The sequence below is a fragment of the Trichosurus vulpecula genome, chromosome 1 (genome assembly GCF_011100635.1).
Source record: "Trichosurus vulpecula isolate mTriVul1 chromosome 1, mTriVul1.pri, whole genome shotgun sequence".
Taxonomy (NCBI): domain Eukaryota; kingdom Metazoa; phylum Chordata; class Mammalia; order Diprotodontia; family Phalangeridae; genus Trichosurus; species Trichosurus vulpecula.
In genome coordinates this window covers 72,040,913-72,056,856 of record NC_050573.1, presented here as the reverse complement: position 1 = coordinate 72,056,856, position 15,944 = coordinate 72,040,913, and the positions used below count along the sequence as shown (strand labels likewise).

At 45.1% G+C, this 15,944-nt stretch overlaps 1 protein-coding gene across 1 annotated transcript; it reads left to right on the top strand.

Moving 5' to 3' along the window:
* Window positions 1–5,856, top strand: MICOS13 (mitochondrial contact site and cristae organizing system subunit 13). Its single transcript, XM_036741619.1, has 4 exons — window positions 1–138; window positions 1,424–1,598; window positions 2,076–2,127; window positions 5,609–5,856. Exons 1-4 carry the CDS (start codon window positions 110–112, stop codon window positions 5,701–5,703), a joined length of 351 nt encoding a protein of 116 aa, XP_036597514.1. The 5' UTR covers window positions 1–109; the 3' UTR covers window positions 5,704–5,856.
* Window positions 5,857–15,944: the final 10,088 nt, after the last annotated feature.

Here is a 15,944-nt window from a genome sequence, read left to right as displayed (position 1 = left end):
GCCCGCTCTAGTACCGGGCCAGCCCCGGGCGCAGCGGGAACCTGGTCGCCGGCGGGCGGGCGGAGCTCCGTGTCCTTGCGTGGCCGCAGAGCAGCGGAGCTCGGCGACCATGGCTGCCCGCCTGTGGCCCGTCTTCGGGTGAGCGCGCGCGCCCGTTTCTCGAGTCACGCGGGGCGGGGGAAGGCGGGCACCCCAAGCGCCGGGACCTGGGCCCGAACCTGAACGCGGGGCGGGGCCGGGCCGGGCCGGGAGGACCCTTCTAGGCCTTCTGACAGCCGGGGCTGGGGGCGGGACAAGGGAGGAAGGCCCGGCCTAGCCGAGCGCAGCAGCCGGCCGAGACCCTTTTACCAGCTGGGCGACCCTGGAGAAATCATTTCTCTGAGCCACATTGCCCTGGCCCGGAAGTCGGGGGCTGCTGGACGACTTAGGCCTGGAGATTGGGCCTGTGACCCTGGGCCCATCGTCTAACCGGCACCTGGCCGAGTTCGCCCATCTGTGAAATAGGGGTGCTGGGAACCCCAAGCGGTGGGGTAAAACGGAGCCATGTGTGCGAAGCGCTTCCAAACTTTAAAGCCCTGTGTTATTGCGGGTTCTTACTGGCTTTGTTATTACCCACCTCCCGGGGCTCCCGGGGGACTCACATGACATCGTGCCTGCAGAGGGATTTTCAAACTCTTTTTAAAAGTCTAAAAAGGTGCCAATAAGTGGTCTGATGATGATAATAATAAAAGGAACGATAATGGTATGACTCAAGTGAACCTATGTAAAGTGCTTTGCAATCCTTAAAGCGCTGTTTTAGATGAAAGCGCCCAGCTTTCATGGGGGGGGGGGGAGTTGTGCAGACGCTTTCCTTATCTTACCCCCTTCCTCCCCCAGGACCCTTCCAGCTCTAGAACCCTGAGCACTAGGGAGCTACTGAAACTTTTTGAATGGGAAAGGGACCAGGGAACTGTGAGAATTAGAATTCATTTCCCTGATGATCAGTTTCTTTGAGTGAGTGTGTGCTCACCTTTGGGGGAATGGAAATAGGTAGGGAATTGACTAGAGTCCCTTGTCCTCCATGAGTTGGTGGAGGGAGAGTACACGGGTAGGTCAATGGGGGGGCGGGGCAGAGAAGACTCCCAAAGTGATGTCACCCCAGCTAGGCCTTGAAGGAAAGACAAGGATTCTACTAACAATAGAGAAGGGGTGCCTTTCAGGTTGGAGCTGGAAGATATAACCCAACCCCCTTTTTTGTTTTTTTAAATCTGTTTGTTTTGTTTTCAAATGGGCAAATTGAGATCCAGCTTAAGGAATTCGCCTCAGGGTCACGAAAGAATCAGTGATTAAATTGATACTATAATCTAGGATAGAGTCCAGGTGTTCTGTCACCCCAAGAGTCTTTCCACTTTTTCCAAACAGTCTCTCTTCCTCTGCCCCCCAGGTTTTTCATTAAGGCTGGCTTGGCTGGTGGGTCTGTATACTTCGTTTACGATCAGGGGCTGCTGGGATCGAGTTACCAGGGTCAGGCTGCCCTACGAAGGGCACAGGAGGCAATTCCAGTCGCTGTCACCCATTACTCAGACTTACTTTCGAAGCACACGGGAGTCCGGTTGGAGGTACCACAAGGGGTCTGGGGGTGGGTGGGGAGCTTAGGGGTGGGGATTGGTCCAGAACTTTATGGACAGGAGGCAGGGGAGGTGAGCTTTTAGGAAGAGGGAAAGTGTCTGCTGTTTTTGGCACAGAGTAATAAACTATCTTTTTTTCTGATTTCTGACCTTTCTGATCAATGGGATGGGGGGAGGGGCAGGACCAGGCAGGCTGAAGATAGGCTGGCCTGAGCTAGCTGGGCACTCTCACCTGAACTCCATTAAACCTTTGATAACTGAAAGGCATTCATTTTGTGATTCGGGCTTTGTCGGGGGCCAGGTTTCAGTCTTATTTTGGTTATCAGATTAAGCCCTGGATCCAGGCTCAGAGCAGGCTTCTGACTTTGAGCCCTGTTTCAGTGCATCCTGGAGGGCCCCTGGCACAGCAGGGAGGTGGGCATCTGATATTGGAGCATGTGATTCATGCTCCTTTCCCTCTTTTCTCAGCTCCCACCCACGCCACATTTCAACATTAACCTTCGAGACAGCTGGAACTCAGGTAGGACCATGGACTCTACTTACTGAGAATCTGCAGCAGTGGCCCTTCTGCTGAGGAAGAATGCTGCTGTTCAGGCGCTCCTCTGCTCCCAGGACCTCCAGACCTAGCCCAGCACCTTCTGCCTCTTCCCCATCCCTTCAGTTTTCCCCTGAGGGTGGTCCCTCCACCCCAGGATCTCCCTGTATTGGCAGGATCAGAAGGCAGAAGGACAGATGACTAGTCGTGGGACCAACCCTGGGTGGTGGGCTTCTCGCACAGAATGGGGTGCGTTTGAGCCACCCTCCAAACACCAACACTTAGAGAGTGTTGGAGCCAGAAGGGACCTCAGAGACCATTTAGTCCAGTTCCACCCCATTTTATGGATTGGGAACATGAGGCCCAGAAAGGGGAAGGGACTTAGTCAGAGTTCTCTTGCATGTCATTGGCAAATGCTTGCTATTTGGCTGACTGACTTGATGGAGCCCTGACCAGTAACCTAGAATACCGTGTTCTGTAGAACAGACTTCAGTGAGGAAAGTCATCGTGGCTGTTAAGTTTTGACAGGCTTGGTTATGGAATCAAACACAGGCCAAACAACAGGCATTTATTAAGTGTCTACTATATACTAGGGCCTGGGAATACAGAGACAAAATGAAGCAGGCCCTGCCTTGAAAAGGAGCTTATGTTCTGTCATAGGAAACAGCACCCACAAGATAAATGTACATAAAGTGTACAAGGTTAGTGGAAGATCACTGGGGGAGAGGGAGAAGGAATCAGGAAAGGCCTTAGGAGCTGGCTCTTGAGCTGAGCTTGGAAGGAAGTCAGGAACCCACAGAGGTGGAGGGGAAGAGGGTCTGCAGTTCAGGGGTCAGGGACAGCTTAAACAAAGGCACAGAGGTGAGAAATGGGATACAGGGTTTGAGGAACAGCAAAACAGTCGGTTTGGCTGGAATGCTGAGTACACGAAGAGGGGGCCCATGAATACTAAGCCTGGAAAGAGGTGCCACAGTGAGGAGTTTATATCTTATTTTAGAGGCGGTAGGGAACTAAAGGAAATAAAAACTATCTAATGCCGTTGGGGCCTCACTGATTGATGCTAAGTTGGCTAGAAGGGTGAAGGAAGAAGGAAGGACTTCAGAAGAGAAGTCTGAATTGGAGAAAATTTTGAAAAAATGTGGTTTGGCTGCTAGGAAAATCAGTTGAAGGAACTGGGTGCAGCTAGCCTGGAGAAGAAAAAATTTAGGGGGAGGAATGTAACTATCTTTAGGTATTTGACAGGCTGTTGTGGATAAAGGGGACTAAATAGTGTCTTGGCCCTAGAAAGGAGCCCCAGAAGTAATGAGTGCCAGTTGCAGAGGCCTATTTTGGCTCAGCATAAAGAAAAACATAATATAACACTTGCAGCTGTCTCGGAGTGAGACGGTGAGCCTTGTGGGGTAATGAATTCCCTTCCCATCATTGGAGGTTCCCAAGCAAAGGCCAAATTATCATTTGTTGGGAATGTTGTAGAGGGAATTCCTGATCAGCCAGGAACTGGACTGTATGTTGTCCAGTGTTCCTTCTACCTTTTGAGAACCCACAATTCACTAATTCTCAAGCAAACACAGTAATTCCAATTGACCTCATCAGGTACTGCCTGGTAAGGATTCTTAGAGGATACCTACTTTAATAAATATGCAAGGATAATTTCTAATTAACACCACTTATTTTGTGTAAATGGCATGTCTAAAGTGGAAAAGAAGGTTGAACATTCCCCTTATAATCTTGTCTTAATTAGTTCAGGCTTTCTTTATCATCACTAGTGTGAAGACAAACACCAGATTTGTCCCATTTGCTATGGATTTGAATTTTGTTGCATTTCATGTTAGGCAGGAGAAGCCAAGGGCTCAGTTGGTCAAGAAATTGGGGGCCAAGAAACCTGTTGCCAAACCTGCTTCGTGTGGAGTAACAAGTAGGGCAGAAGGGCAGGTGGTGTGTGGATAGTGGGAAGAGGGCTGGGCTTGGGATTCAAGAGACTTGGTTAGGCTCCTAGATCTCTCCATCATTTACTAGATAATGCGGCCACGGGCCTTGTCTCCCCTCTCTGAGCCTTAATTAATTAATCATACTTGTGGTTTTTGCCTCACGTTGTGAAGAGGGCCCTTTGTCAGCCTTTGAGAATTGTAGTGAACTGTTCTATGGCATTCCCTTTGGGAAGAGGAGAGGGAACAGGGACAGGGATCCATGAAAACCGGTGACCCAGCCAGGGCAGCTGGATTTCCAGTGAGGTACATTGGAAATGCTTGTGGAGTGATCATTCTGGGTAGGGTTCCTCTCAAGACCAAAGATTCTTCTGTCCTACAAGCAAGACTGATGATTTGGTGTTCAGAGATCTGGGTTTGAATCTCAGTTCTGTAACTTAGCATCTGTGTGATTTTAAACGAGCAACTTCACCTCTCCAGGCCTCAGTTTAGTGATCTCTATAATGGGGAGACAGGATTGGGTGATGTCTGGAGGCCTTTCCAGCTTTAGCTCCTCTGATTTGCTCACTCTGAAGAGCCTGGGGGTCACTAAGCAAAGAGCATTTGAGAGCACCCAGGTCTGGTCATTGTGCTTCAAGGAGCACTCAGAGGCCCAGAGAATAGTGAGCAGAGGGAACCAGAGGGGTGGAGATGGGAGCTGAGGACAAGCCTGAGTGCTGTGCTCTGTACACCTCTGCCCCATGCAGAGAAAGGAGCAGAGGTATAAAACCTGTGGGGGTGGGAGATAATAACTCTCTTTTCTGTGGTGTCCTTGGAGGCAGCCAGGACAAAGATTCTCATTTTAAAGATGAAGAAATTAAAGCAGCGAGCAGCCCCTTGGGCGGGGGGCTGGGGCTGGGGGCTGGGTGGAAATTGTAACATAGCTAGCTAATAAGTGAGGGCACTAAACTTTGGACCCAGGGCTTCAGGCTCCCAATCCAGCAGTCACTCATTTACCGTCTCTGATGCAGGGTGGAAGTGTGGCCTTGTTCCCCAAATCCACCCTGCTGAGACTAAGGGAGGGCCCATTCTATACTAAAGAGACAACTGTCCCAGTTTCACCGCTGATTGAAGAGTGACCTTGCACGGGCCCCTTCCCTTTTCTGGGCACAGCTTTCTCTAGTGTCAAATCTGGGGATGTAACTGAATGATCCCTGAGATCCTGGCTCAATGGTGCTGCCTTGAAACCAAGAATTTTCTGAGAGGTATAAATGTGGAGATACTTGAAAACCTCAGACATGTTATTAAGGGGAGTCGGGGAGGGTAGACAAAGGAGATGGGAGGGAGGTCAGGGGACTTTCTGAACTTCTCAAACCTGGAGCCCTGCGTCCTCAGGCCAGCTCTCACTCTCCCATTCAGAGGCAGAGCTGGGCTGGAAATTTCACTGCAGTACACTGGTGTGGGGACATTTCTGACCTCCGTACCATGGGCTGGGTTAGTTTTCAGTGGAATCTTTGGGGACCTCCCCTCCCCAGGTTAACCAAATGTTTCCTCCTCTGCAGGCATCAACAGCTTGATGTCTTCACTATCCACCGCCCCCTCAACGATCCAGGCTTATGGTCGTGAAGCCTGGAACTACATGAAGGGTCAGAAGTGAAGCTCCAACCCCTCAGGCGCCTTGTTGGGGTGGGGGTGGTGAAAAGGGCTTGGTGTTCAGGATCCCAAAGCTGTGGAATGACGTTTGTCCTCCTGAGGGCAGCTTGTGACCAGGCCCTGCCCAAATAAAGGACTTTAGAACGCTTTCCCCTCACCCCGTGTGTTGTTGGTGAGGTCTTGGATGGTTGGGATGGGAGGCCTGTAGAACCTCAGAAGCCAAACATCTTTTTTTTGCCCACGCGTTTTTTTTTCTGGATGCCCAGCTTGGTGGAACTTGGGCAAAGGTAGCAGTGATAGTTTAAGTACCCTGATCCTGGCCAGTAGCTAGTTGGTTCTACACCTACAAGTATCAGACCAGGCCTTGGGCACTGGCCACCAGCCAGACGGACCTCCACGGAACCACTGCCCCCTCTGCTCCTGTGCTGCCCACAACAGAATGGGTGGAAAGAGTTGGTGCCCTTGCCTTCCTTGCTGCTTGGTTATGGAGCACAGACTTCTCTAGTCCAGTTCAGCTCCCTCACTTCACAGGTATATCAAGGCCCAGAGAGGCCCCATGACCAGCCCTGGGTCACCCATTGGACCTGGGGTGGGGGGTAGGGGGCCCTCTCCCAGAACCTTTTCACCTGAATCCTTGGATACTTTAGTGGACGCTGCTCAGCCCCTGGCCCCTGCACACCTTCTCAGTAGAAGCATTTCTCAGGTGGGCCCCTTCTCCCCCAGAGTGCTGGAGACTTCCCTCTGGGGCTCGGAGTGTTCTATTGGTAGCAGCATGGCACCTGAGCAGTCCACCTGCTCCCGCTTTGTTCTCTCACTGCCCCATCTCCTTTTCCTCAGAGAAGTGTCCTTACTGGTGTCTTCTGTTCCTTACATAAAGTGCTTCTTGAATTTTAAAGCCCTGTACAAATGGCAGTTATTAAATTGTAAAGTACGTTCCTCACAATTGCATGAAATAGATTCCTGTTTTATTGTCAGGAAATCAGTTCATAGGTACACATAGCAAATGAGTGTCGTGGCTGGGATTCAAACCTGGGTCTCTCCCGACTCCAAGTCTCAAGTACTCCACTGTGCTGCTCTGTGATCCAGCAGTGAGGTCACAGTCAACAGAAACGGATCCCTGCAGGCTGCTTCTTGACTTAGAAAACCATAACTTAATGTTACCTATGTTGTATTTTTACTTATTTTGTTAAACTTTTCCCAGTTAGATTTTAACCCTGCTCAGGAGTTTTCTTGGCTGCCAGCTTGACGCCTCTGCCTTACAGCTCATGTGCTCATGGAACTCAGAGTCTAGTAAGGGGATGAGACAGACATAGGTACCTAGTACACAGGCATGGGGTAAATTGTGGAACTAGTACTGGGCTTGTGAGTCAGCAAAGATGTGTTGAAATCCTGTCTCTGACACCAGCTGTGTGGCCCTGGGCAAGTCACTTGAACCCATCTGTAAAATGGGCACCTTACCACCAGTAGTACCCAATTTCCAGTGTTGTGAGAATCAGCCACAGTTGTTTGTGTGTAAAGAGCTTGGCAACCTTTAAAGTCCTGATAAGTCATTATTATAAGTGAATCAGAGAGACAGGAGACAAAACACTGTGAAAGGAAAAAAAAAATCTGTCCCCCTCTCTTCACTGACCATCTGGGGAACCATGAGGCAATCGAAGATTAACAGGCTCTTTTGTTTCATCTGGCCTAGACTTAGACTATAATCAATGTTACAAACTGAGGCTGTGGAAGAGGTCCCAATATATGTGTGTGCGTGTGTGTGTGTGTGCGCGCGCGCGCCTTCAGATCTCCACATGAGGGTAGGGATTCCAGGTCGTCTTCATCCTTTCCTACCCCAGGTCCCCTCAAGACAGGTACAATTCAGACCCTTCAGACCCTACTCAGCCTGGGCGTGTGGCTATATATACCAGGAGGAGGTTCACTTCTGTGTTTTTATTAAGGGTTCAAACCTACCTAGGAAAAGTCCCCTTGGCTTGGGATGGTCTGCTGCACATTAGAAGGAGGTCCTGGAGCTTACTTTGCAATTTATCAAGTGTATAGGGGGTTTGCCCAGATGATTTGCAAGTCAGTCAGGGATCCCTGATAATCCCAGAATCTCAGAGCTGGAGGGCCTCTAGTCCAAGCGCACCAGAAGTAAGTATCCCCTTTTCAACATCCCTGAGAAATGGTGGCCCTGTGTAATATTAATTAAGGTGGGACTTTTTAACTGTTTTCTCTTTTAGCACATGTTTAATCAAGTGCCCTTGATGAGTCGGGCCTTTGTTTCTTTGATTAAATTAGGAGTCTTTGATGACCGGAAAAATGGCGTGGGACTCAGGGCAGCCATTTTTAAGAGCCCCCAGTTTGCAAACCCAGATGTTGATGCTCTCCTGGTAACTATGAGTTGTGATTTGGTCTGTTTATATTGTGTATGTTTGTAATTTGTTTGTATTTGCTTTAAAGTTCAGGTTGCTGGTTTTTCCTCCTGAACTAAGTGAATGATATTTGTATGTTAGATTGAAATAAGATTGTTAACCCCCCTTAAATTTACTTTCCTTAGTAAAGCAGATCAAAGAACCTGTGTTAGTAGCCTTCTGTGTGCTGGTTGTTGTTGGTTTTACACAGCCACAGTAGCTGCTAGCCAAATTGTTGTTACACTCTGCCTTTCCTGGAAATTTTTAGAGGGGACAAAGTCAAGAATCAGGGGTGAGGAACCTGTGGCCTCAAAGCGACATGTGACCTTCTAGGTCCTCAAATGTGGCCCTTTGACTGAATCCAAACTTCACAGAACAAATCCCCTTAATTAAAGGATTTGTTCTGTATAACTTGGACTCAGCCTAAAGGCTACACCTAAGGACCTAGAAGGCCACATATGGTTTCAAGGTTGCAGGTTCCCTACCCCTGGTCAAGATGATACTATGAGAGGTAACAGTTTTGCCTTAACTCCTTCATGACCTCCTCCACAATGACCGGTAGAGAGCACCAGGCTGAATTCTGATCAGGAAAGCTAAGAAGTCATAGTGGGTCGTTTTTCCAGCCCAGGGCAGCTTAGGAAGCTAGAGAGGTCTGCAAATATTGGGGTGGAGGCTGGCCAGGAGCACAATGTGGCAGCAGGTGGAATTAGCAGCTGGCTGGGATGTAGTCAGCAGCATTGGCAAGGAGGTGCCTGGCACTCAGGGATAGAGGACTGAGCATTGGGAATCCCAGGGGACCTCTATGGTAGCACAGGGAATGGGAACAGGTGCCATGTGGCAACTGTTGCCCACTACCCAGTTCTGGGCACAGTCCCAGGGCAGAAAGGAGCAGTCTGTAGGGATCAGGGGCCCTACTTATGTAAAGAGGAAGGAGCAGACCCTAGAACCATAACCGTGTGGCTCTGAGCCCAGGAGTGAAGAGGGACTCAGTCCTAACCTTTAGTACCACACATAAGACTGAAGTAGAATAAACCATGGCAGGAGATCAGATCCAAGTGGAAACTGAGAGTTCAGTCACTCTGAACTTGCAGAACCTCCCAGAAAGCTAACTGTGATTGAGTGTAGCCCAGGCTGGGGGAAACTCAACCACACACAAGCCAGCAGACCCAAATCTGGTCAGGAACTTGCAGAGCACTGACCAGGAAGGCAGTGAACAGACTCCTTCCCAAATCACACTCCTTTATAAGCACTGAAAAATTATAGGCCTCCAGATTGAGCTGTGAAAGCAGCAGAAGGGCATAAAAGCAGCTCAGAACAGACATTCCTAGAGGTGAGCAGAACCCAACACTAACATAAGGTCTAAAGTCAACAACTATGCTGGAAAAATGAGCAAATAACTAAAAACAGAATCTGACCATAAAAAGCTACCATGGTGGCAGAGAACCTCAAGAGACAAAATACAGAAGACAATAACTTGAAAACATCTACAAGCAAAACCTCAAAGGAAAATGTACAAATTCAGTAAGAATTACAAGAGTTTTTTAAAAGATAAAAAAATTGGTTTGAAAAATCATATAATTTTGACTTCCAGGAGCCAAAATGGCAGAGTAAGAAGTAAGTTGCTCTCACCCTCCCTTACTGATCTCTGAAAACCCAGAAAAGACCACCCTGGAACACTGGAACAGCTGAGCCAGCAGAAAGTTGGGGTGCAGCAGTCTTGTAGCTCAGGAAGCTAGGGGCATTAACAAGAAAGGCCCCTCTTGCTCTGGGAGAGGGGGAACAGTACAGGACAGGAGGCATCCCAGCAAGTCAGCAGTAAGACTCACCTCAGCAAACCAGGGGGAGATCCTGAGCCCCAGAGTGGTGGAGCAGGCAAGTGCCAACACCAGGACCTCTGAGTCCCTCAGCACAGGAAGAGGAACCAGTAGACACCAGCTCAGAAAACCACCACGAGTGCCAGCATCCTCCAGCAGCCAAATCTGGTGCTTCCGCACAACTCCAGGAGGCACAGCTCCAGGCTGGCAGGCATCCTCCAGAAGCCAAACATTCTAATGCTTTAAAGAAACCCAGATGAGCAGGTGTCCTCCCACCTCGACTCCAAGAGTTTCAGTATTACTGACCCCAGTTTAGCACCAGGTAAGCTGGTAGACTCCTACAGCCTCCAGCAGCCAGCGCCTGAGGCCCCAACACACAAAGCCAGTGACCAGGTCCTGGGCTCCCAGCCCAAGCTTGGGTTTGTGCCCACTACACTCCACAGGAGAGCTCAACTTTAAAAGCCAGGAAATAGGCAAACACCATAAGCAAGAAGCAGAAATGGACAATGACCATAGATTCTTGTTATGGGGACAATGAAGATCAAGGCACAAATTCAAAAGAGGATAACACAACATCCAAAACCTCAAAGGGGAATATGAACTGGTCTCAAACCCAAAAAGCCTTCTTGGAAGAGCTCAAGAAGGATTTTAACAATCGGAGGTAGAAGAAAAATTGGGAAAAGAAATGAGAGGTATGCAAGAGTCAATAGCTTGGAAAAGGAAGGACAAAAATTGACTGTAGAAAACAAGTCCTTTCCTTGATGATTTCCTGAAATATATTGTCCAGGCTTTTTTTTCCATCATGGTTTTCAGGTAGAGCAATAATTTTTCAATTTTCTCTTCTGGATCTATTTTCCAAGTCAGTTATTTTACTAATGAGGTATTTTACATTTTCTTCTATTTTTTTCATTCTTTTGTTTCTCTTTGACTGATTCTTGATATCTCATGGAGTCATTGGTTTCCACTTGCCTAATTCTAGTTTTCAATGAATTGTTGTCTTCTATTAGATTTTTGTACTTCCTTTTTGATTTGGCCATTTTACTTTTTAAGGAGTTGTTTTCTTCAGTGTACTTTTTTCCATTTGGCCAACTGTATTTTTTTAAGGACTAGTTTTCTGAGATCCTAGAGACCAGAGTCTGAGTCCTGAGATCCTAGAACCAGAAGGTAAAATGGTCATTGAGAAAATCCACCAGTCACCTCCTGAAACAGATCCCAAGTTGAAAACGCCAAGGAATATTGTAGCCAAATTAAAAAATTATCAGGTCAAAGAGAAAATACTGCAAGAAGCCAGAAAGAAACAATTTAAAAATCATGGAACCACAGGATTACACAGGACCTTAAAGCTTCTATGTTAAAAGATCAGAGGGCATGGAATACAATATTCCATAAGGCAAAAGAGCTTGGATTACAACCAAGGATCAACTACCCAGTGAAACTGAGTATAATCTTTCAGGGGAGGTGTAACGCCAATCATAGCAGTACACCCAAGGACTGCTGTTGTGAATAATTTCAAGGGTCTAATCACACAGTATGATGAACTCTCTGTTCAGCAATAAACCAAAGCATTGTTCAATAAAGCATAGCATAACATTCATAACAACATCCTTAAGCAAAACATATCATGTAAAATACATATATATATATATCATATCATATCATATCACTCAGTATGTCATATGGTGCATAGCATATATCATTGCATTCAGTAGCATTCCCCAAAATACTTGTTTACACAGCAGGAGGTTCCTGGCTAAGGTCTTCCTTAGCACAATGCATCCTTCAGGGGTAGCAGGAAATACTACACCATCCACCCCAGGTCGCAGTAAGAACAATCTCCTTAATCATTATGAAGCATCCAAGTCCTCTTTCATCTTGACTTGAGGTTGACTTTCAAATCCCATTGCTCTTCCTCTGTAGGCTGACTGCTCCCAACTCTCACCAGGATTCACATGTAGGCAGCTCTCTGCTCCTGCACCAGGTCTCAGCTCATGGGGACTGCTCCACTCCAAGGTCCTGCTCCACAGCAGGCTCGAGGGGTTCCTGCCTGCAGCTTCTGTTTCTGGGAACAAAGTTTAACAGGGCAGCAACACACACCACCATTGCAATTCACCTCCAAAGTCCAGAGGCTCTGTGGTAATGGCTCAGTTCACTTTAAAAGCTCTCAAAAGGGGCTTAAGTTAAGCCTCCCTCCTGTGGGCAAGCCTGCCCTATAGTTCCACTCACCTTCAAAATTCAGAGGCTCCTTCAGCAAGTCTCTGCCATCAAAGGTCTTCTCTATGCTCTCGGAGGTCTCCTCTGCACTCTTGGAGGTCTTCTCCCAGGTCTTTTAGGTCTTCTCTCTGCTCTAGAGGTCTCCTCCCAGCTCTTTTAGGTCCCTTGCCAGCTCTTTTAGATTTCCTCTCAGCTCAACTCTCACAGCTTCTTCTTCTTCATCTCTTAGTGCTGGCAGCTCTCTCAATGTCTTCTCTTCAATGCCCACTCAATGTCTGCTTTTCTCACACTCTGGGCTCTCCTTATATACAGTTCTAGCCAGCATCTGATTGGCTAGAACTCAATGCATATTCAATTCAGCAAAAATTCCACTTTGCCATTAGAGGAGGAGATGGACATTCAATGAAATAGAGGACTTCCAAACCTTCCTGATGAAAAGACCACAGTTCAACAGAAAATTTGATCCTTAAATACAAGACTCAAGAGAGGCATAAAATGGTAAATAGGAAAGAAAAAAATGTTATTAATAAGGGCAAACTGTTTACATCCCTACATGGGAAGATTACAATTGTAACTCTTGAGAACTGTATCATTATAACATTTAAAAGGGGGTATACCTATATAGACAAAGGGTGTGGGTATAAGTTGACTTTGATGTGACAATAAAAAATATAATTATGTGGTGAAAAGGGATTGTTCTTGGAGAAGACGAAAGGAGGAGGCAACAAGAGTAAATTACATCATATGAAAAGGCACAAAAACCTGTTACAGTAGAGGGAAAGAAGGGAGGGAGATGAACATTGTCTGAACCTTACTCTCATCAGCTTTGGTTCAAACAGGGAATAACATAATCAGTTATATATAGAAATCTAACTTACCCTATAGGAAATAAGAGGGGAAAGGGGAAAGAAAAGGGAGGGGTGGATAGAAGGGAGGGAAGAAGTAGTAAAGGTATAAGGGAAGAAAAGGGAGGGGGCTGATAGAAGGGAAGGCAGACTGAGGGAGGTGGAAAGCAAAACTAGTGAGGAGGGAAAGGGAGAAAGGAGAGAAAAGCATAAATGGGGAAATAGGATGAAGAGAAAGACACAGATAGTAATCATAACTGTGTATGTGAATGGGATGAACTCTCCCATAAAATGGAAGCAGATAGCAGAGTGGATTAAGAACCATAATCCTAAAATATGTTTTATACAAGAAACACATTAGAAGCAGAGGGATATACACAGAGTAAAGGTAAAAGGCTGGGGCAGAATTCATTATGCTTCAGAGGAAGTAAAAAAAGCAGAGGTAGCAATCCTGATCTCAGACAAACCAGAAGCAAAAATAGATCTAATTAAAAGAGACAAGGAAAGAAACAACATCCTGCCAAAAGGTACTATAGACAAATGAAGTAATATAATTACTAAACATATATGCACCAAGTAGTATAGCAACCAGATTCTTAGAGGAGAAGTTAAGAGAGTTACAGGAAGAAGTAGACCACAAATACTAGCAGGGGACCTCAACCTCCCCCTTTCAGAACTAGATAAATCTAACCACAAAATAAACAAGAAAGAAGTTAAGGAGGTGAATAGAATTTTAGAAAAATTAGATATGGTTGACCTCTGGAGAAAATTGAATGGGGATAGAAAGGAATATGCCTTTTTCTTTGCGGTACATCACACCTACACAAAAACTGACCATGTACTAGGGCATAAAAACCTCAGAATCCAATGCAGAAAGGCAGAAATATTAAACGCATCCTTTTCAGATCATAATGCAATGAAAACTACATGTAATAAAGGGCCATAGAAGGAGAGACTAAAAATTAATTGGAAACTAAATAACCTAATCCTAAAGAATGAGCAGGTCAAACAACAAATCATAAAAACAATCAATAACCATCCAAGAGAATGACAATAATGAGGCAACATACCAAAACTTATGGGGTGCAGAGAAAGCAATTCTTGGGGGAAGTTTTATATCTCTAAATGCTTACAGGAATAAAACAGAGAAAGAAGAGATCAACCAATTGGGCATGCAACTAAAAAAGCTAGAAAAAGAACAAATTAAAAATCCTCAATTAAATACCAAATTAGAAAATCTGAAAACCAAAGGAGAGATTAATAAAAATTAAAATTAAGAAAACTATTGAACTAATAAATAAAACTAAGAGCTGGTTTTATGGGGAGAAAAAAACCTAATTTGATTTAAAAAAAAGAAAGAAGAAAACTAAATTACCAGCATCAAAAAAACGAAAAGGGTAAATTCACCACCAATGAAGAGGAAATCAAAACAATAATTAGGAGCTATTTTGCCCAACTGTATATCAATAAATTTGACAATCTTAGTGAAATGGATGAATATTTAAAAGCATATAAATTGCCCAGATTAACAAAAGAGAAAATAAAAAACCCCATTTCAGAAAAAAAAAATTGAACAAGTCATCGATGAACTCCCAAGGAAAAAATCTCCAGGGCCAGTTGGATTTACAAGTGAATTCTATTAAACATTTAAAGAACAATTAATTCCAATACTATATAAACTATTTGGGAAAATAGACGGAGTCCTACCAAATTCTTTTTGTGATACAAATACGGTTCTGATACTTAAATCAGGAAGAGCCAAAACAGAGGAAGAAAATTATAGACCAATTTCCCTAATGAATATAGATGCAAAAGTTTTAAATATTAGCAAAGAGATTACAGCAACCTATATCAAGGATAATACATTATGAGCAGGTAGGATTTATACCAAGAATGCAGGGCTGGTTTAATATTAGGAAAACCATCAGCATAAATGACCATATCAACAACAAAACTAACAGAAATCATATGATTATCTCAATAGATACATAAAAAGCATTTGACAAAATACAATACCCGTTCCTATTAAAAACACTAGAGAGCAAGAAATGAAAGGAGCTTTCCTTAAAATGATAGGCAGCATTTATCTAAAACCATCAGCAAGGATTATATGTAATGGGGATAAGCTAGAAGCATTTCCAATAAGATTGGGGGTGAGACAAGGATGTCCATTATCACCACTGTTGTTCAATATTGTACTAGAAATGTTAGCTTTAGCAATAAAAGAAGAAAAAGAAAATGAAGGAATTTAGAATAGGCAAAGAAGAAACAAAGCTATTACTCTTTGCAGATGATATGATGATATACTTAGACAACGCTAGATAATCAAGTAAAAAATTACTTTAAACAACAAACAAATTTAGCAAAGTTGCAGGATATAAAATAAATCCACATAAATCATCGGCATTTCTAGATATTACTAACAAGGCCCAACAGCAAGAGATATAAAGATGTAGCAGCAAGCACCCTGGCACACCCAGGATGGCCTGCTAGCATAGGTTCTTTGATCTGCTTTTAAAGGAAAGACAACTTTTTAAACGTGTCAACAATCTTACTTTAATTACATTCACTTGTTCAGGGGAAAGGTCAGTACCCTGAATGTGGAGAAAATACAAGCAGAGAAATCAGCACAAAGATCAACATATAGGGCTCTAACTACAAAGCAATATTGCTATACACTTTACATACACCACTGGATGAGAGAGTGTTTACACCTGAGTAGTCATGGGGCTCTGAACAAACAAACAGCTACTCGGTGTCTCGACCAGGAAATCAAAAGGTCCTTCTCATGAGCAAACCCCCAAAGCAAAATACCAATTTAAGAATATATATACTCTTCTCAAAACCAGAAAACATCAGTGACTCAGTGCCTAATTAGCTTAGTACCAAAAGGTGTGAAAGCCTTCCTACAAGCAAGCCTCCACATAAACAAGCTTCTCCTTTAAGTAAGTTCCTCCCCCAATGGGTTCTATATGACTCAGG

Bases quoted from the DNA above. Each gene is read 5' to 3' on its own strand.
- MICOS13 (XM_036741619.1), top strand. From the start codon at position 110: ATGGCTGCCCGCCTGTGGCCCGTCTTCGG. The intron at 1,599-2,075 runs GTACCACAAGGG...CTCTTTTCTCAG, and splicing joins ACACGGGAGTCCGGTTGGAG to CTCCCACCCACGCCACATTT. The intron at 2,128-5,608 runs GTAGGACCATGG...CCTCCTCTGCAG, and splicing joins TCGAGACAGCTGGAACTCAG to GCATCAACAGCTTGATGTCT.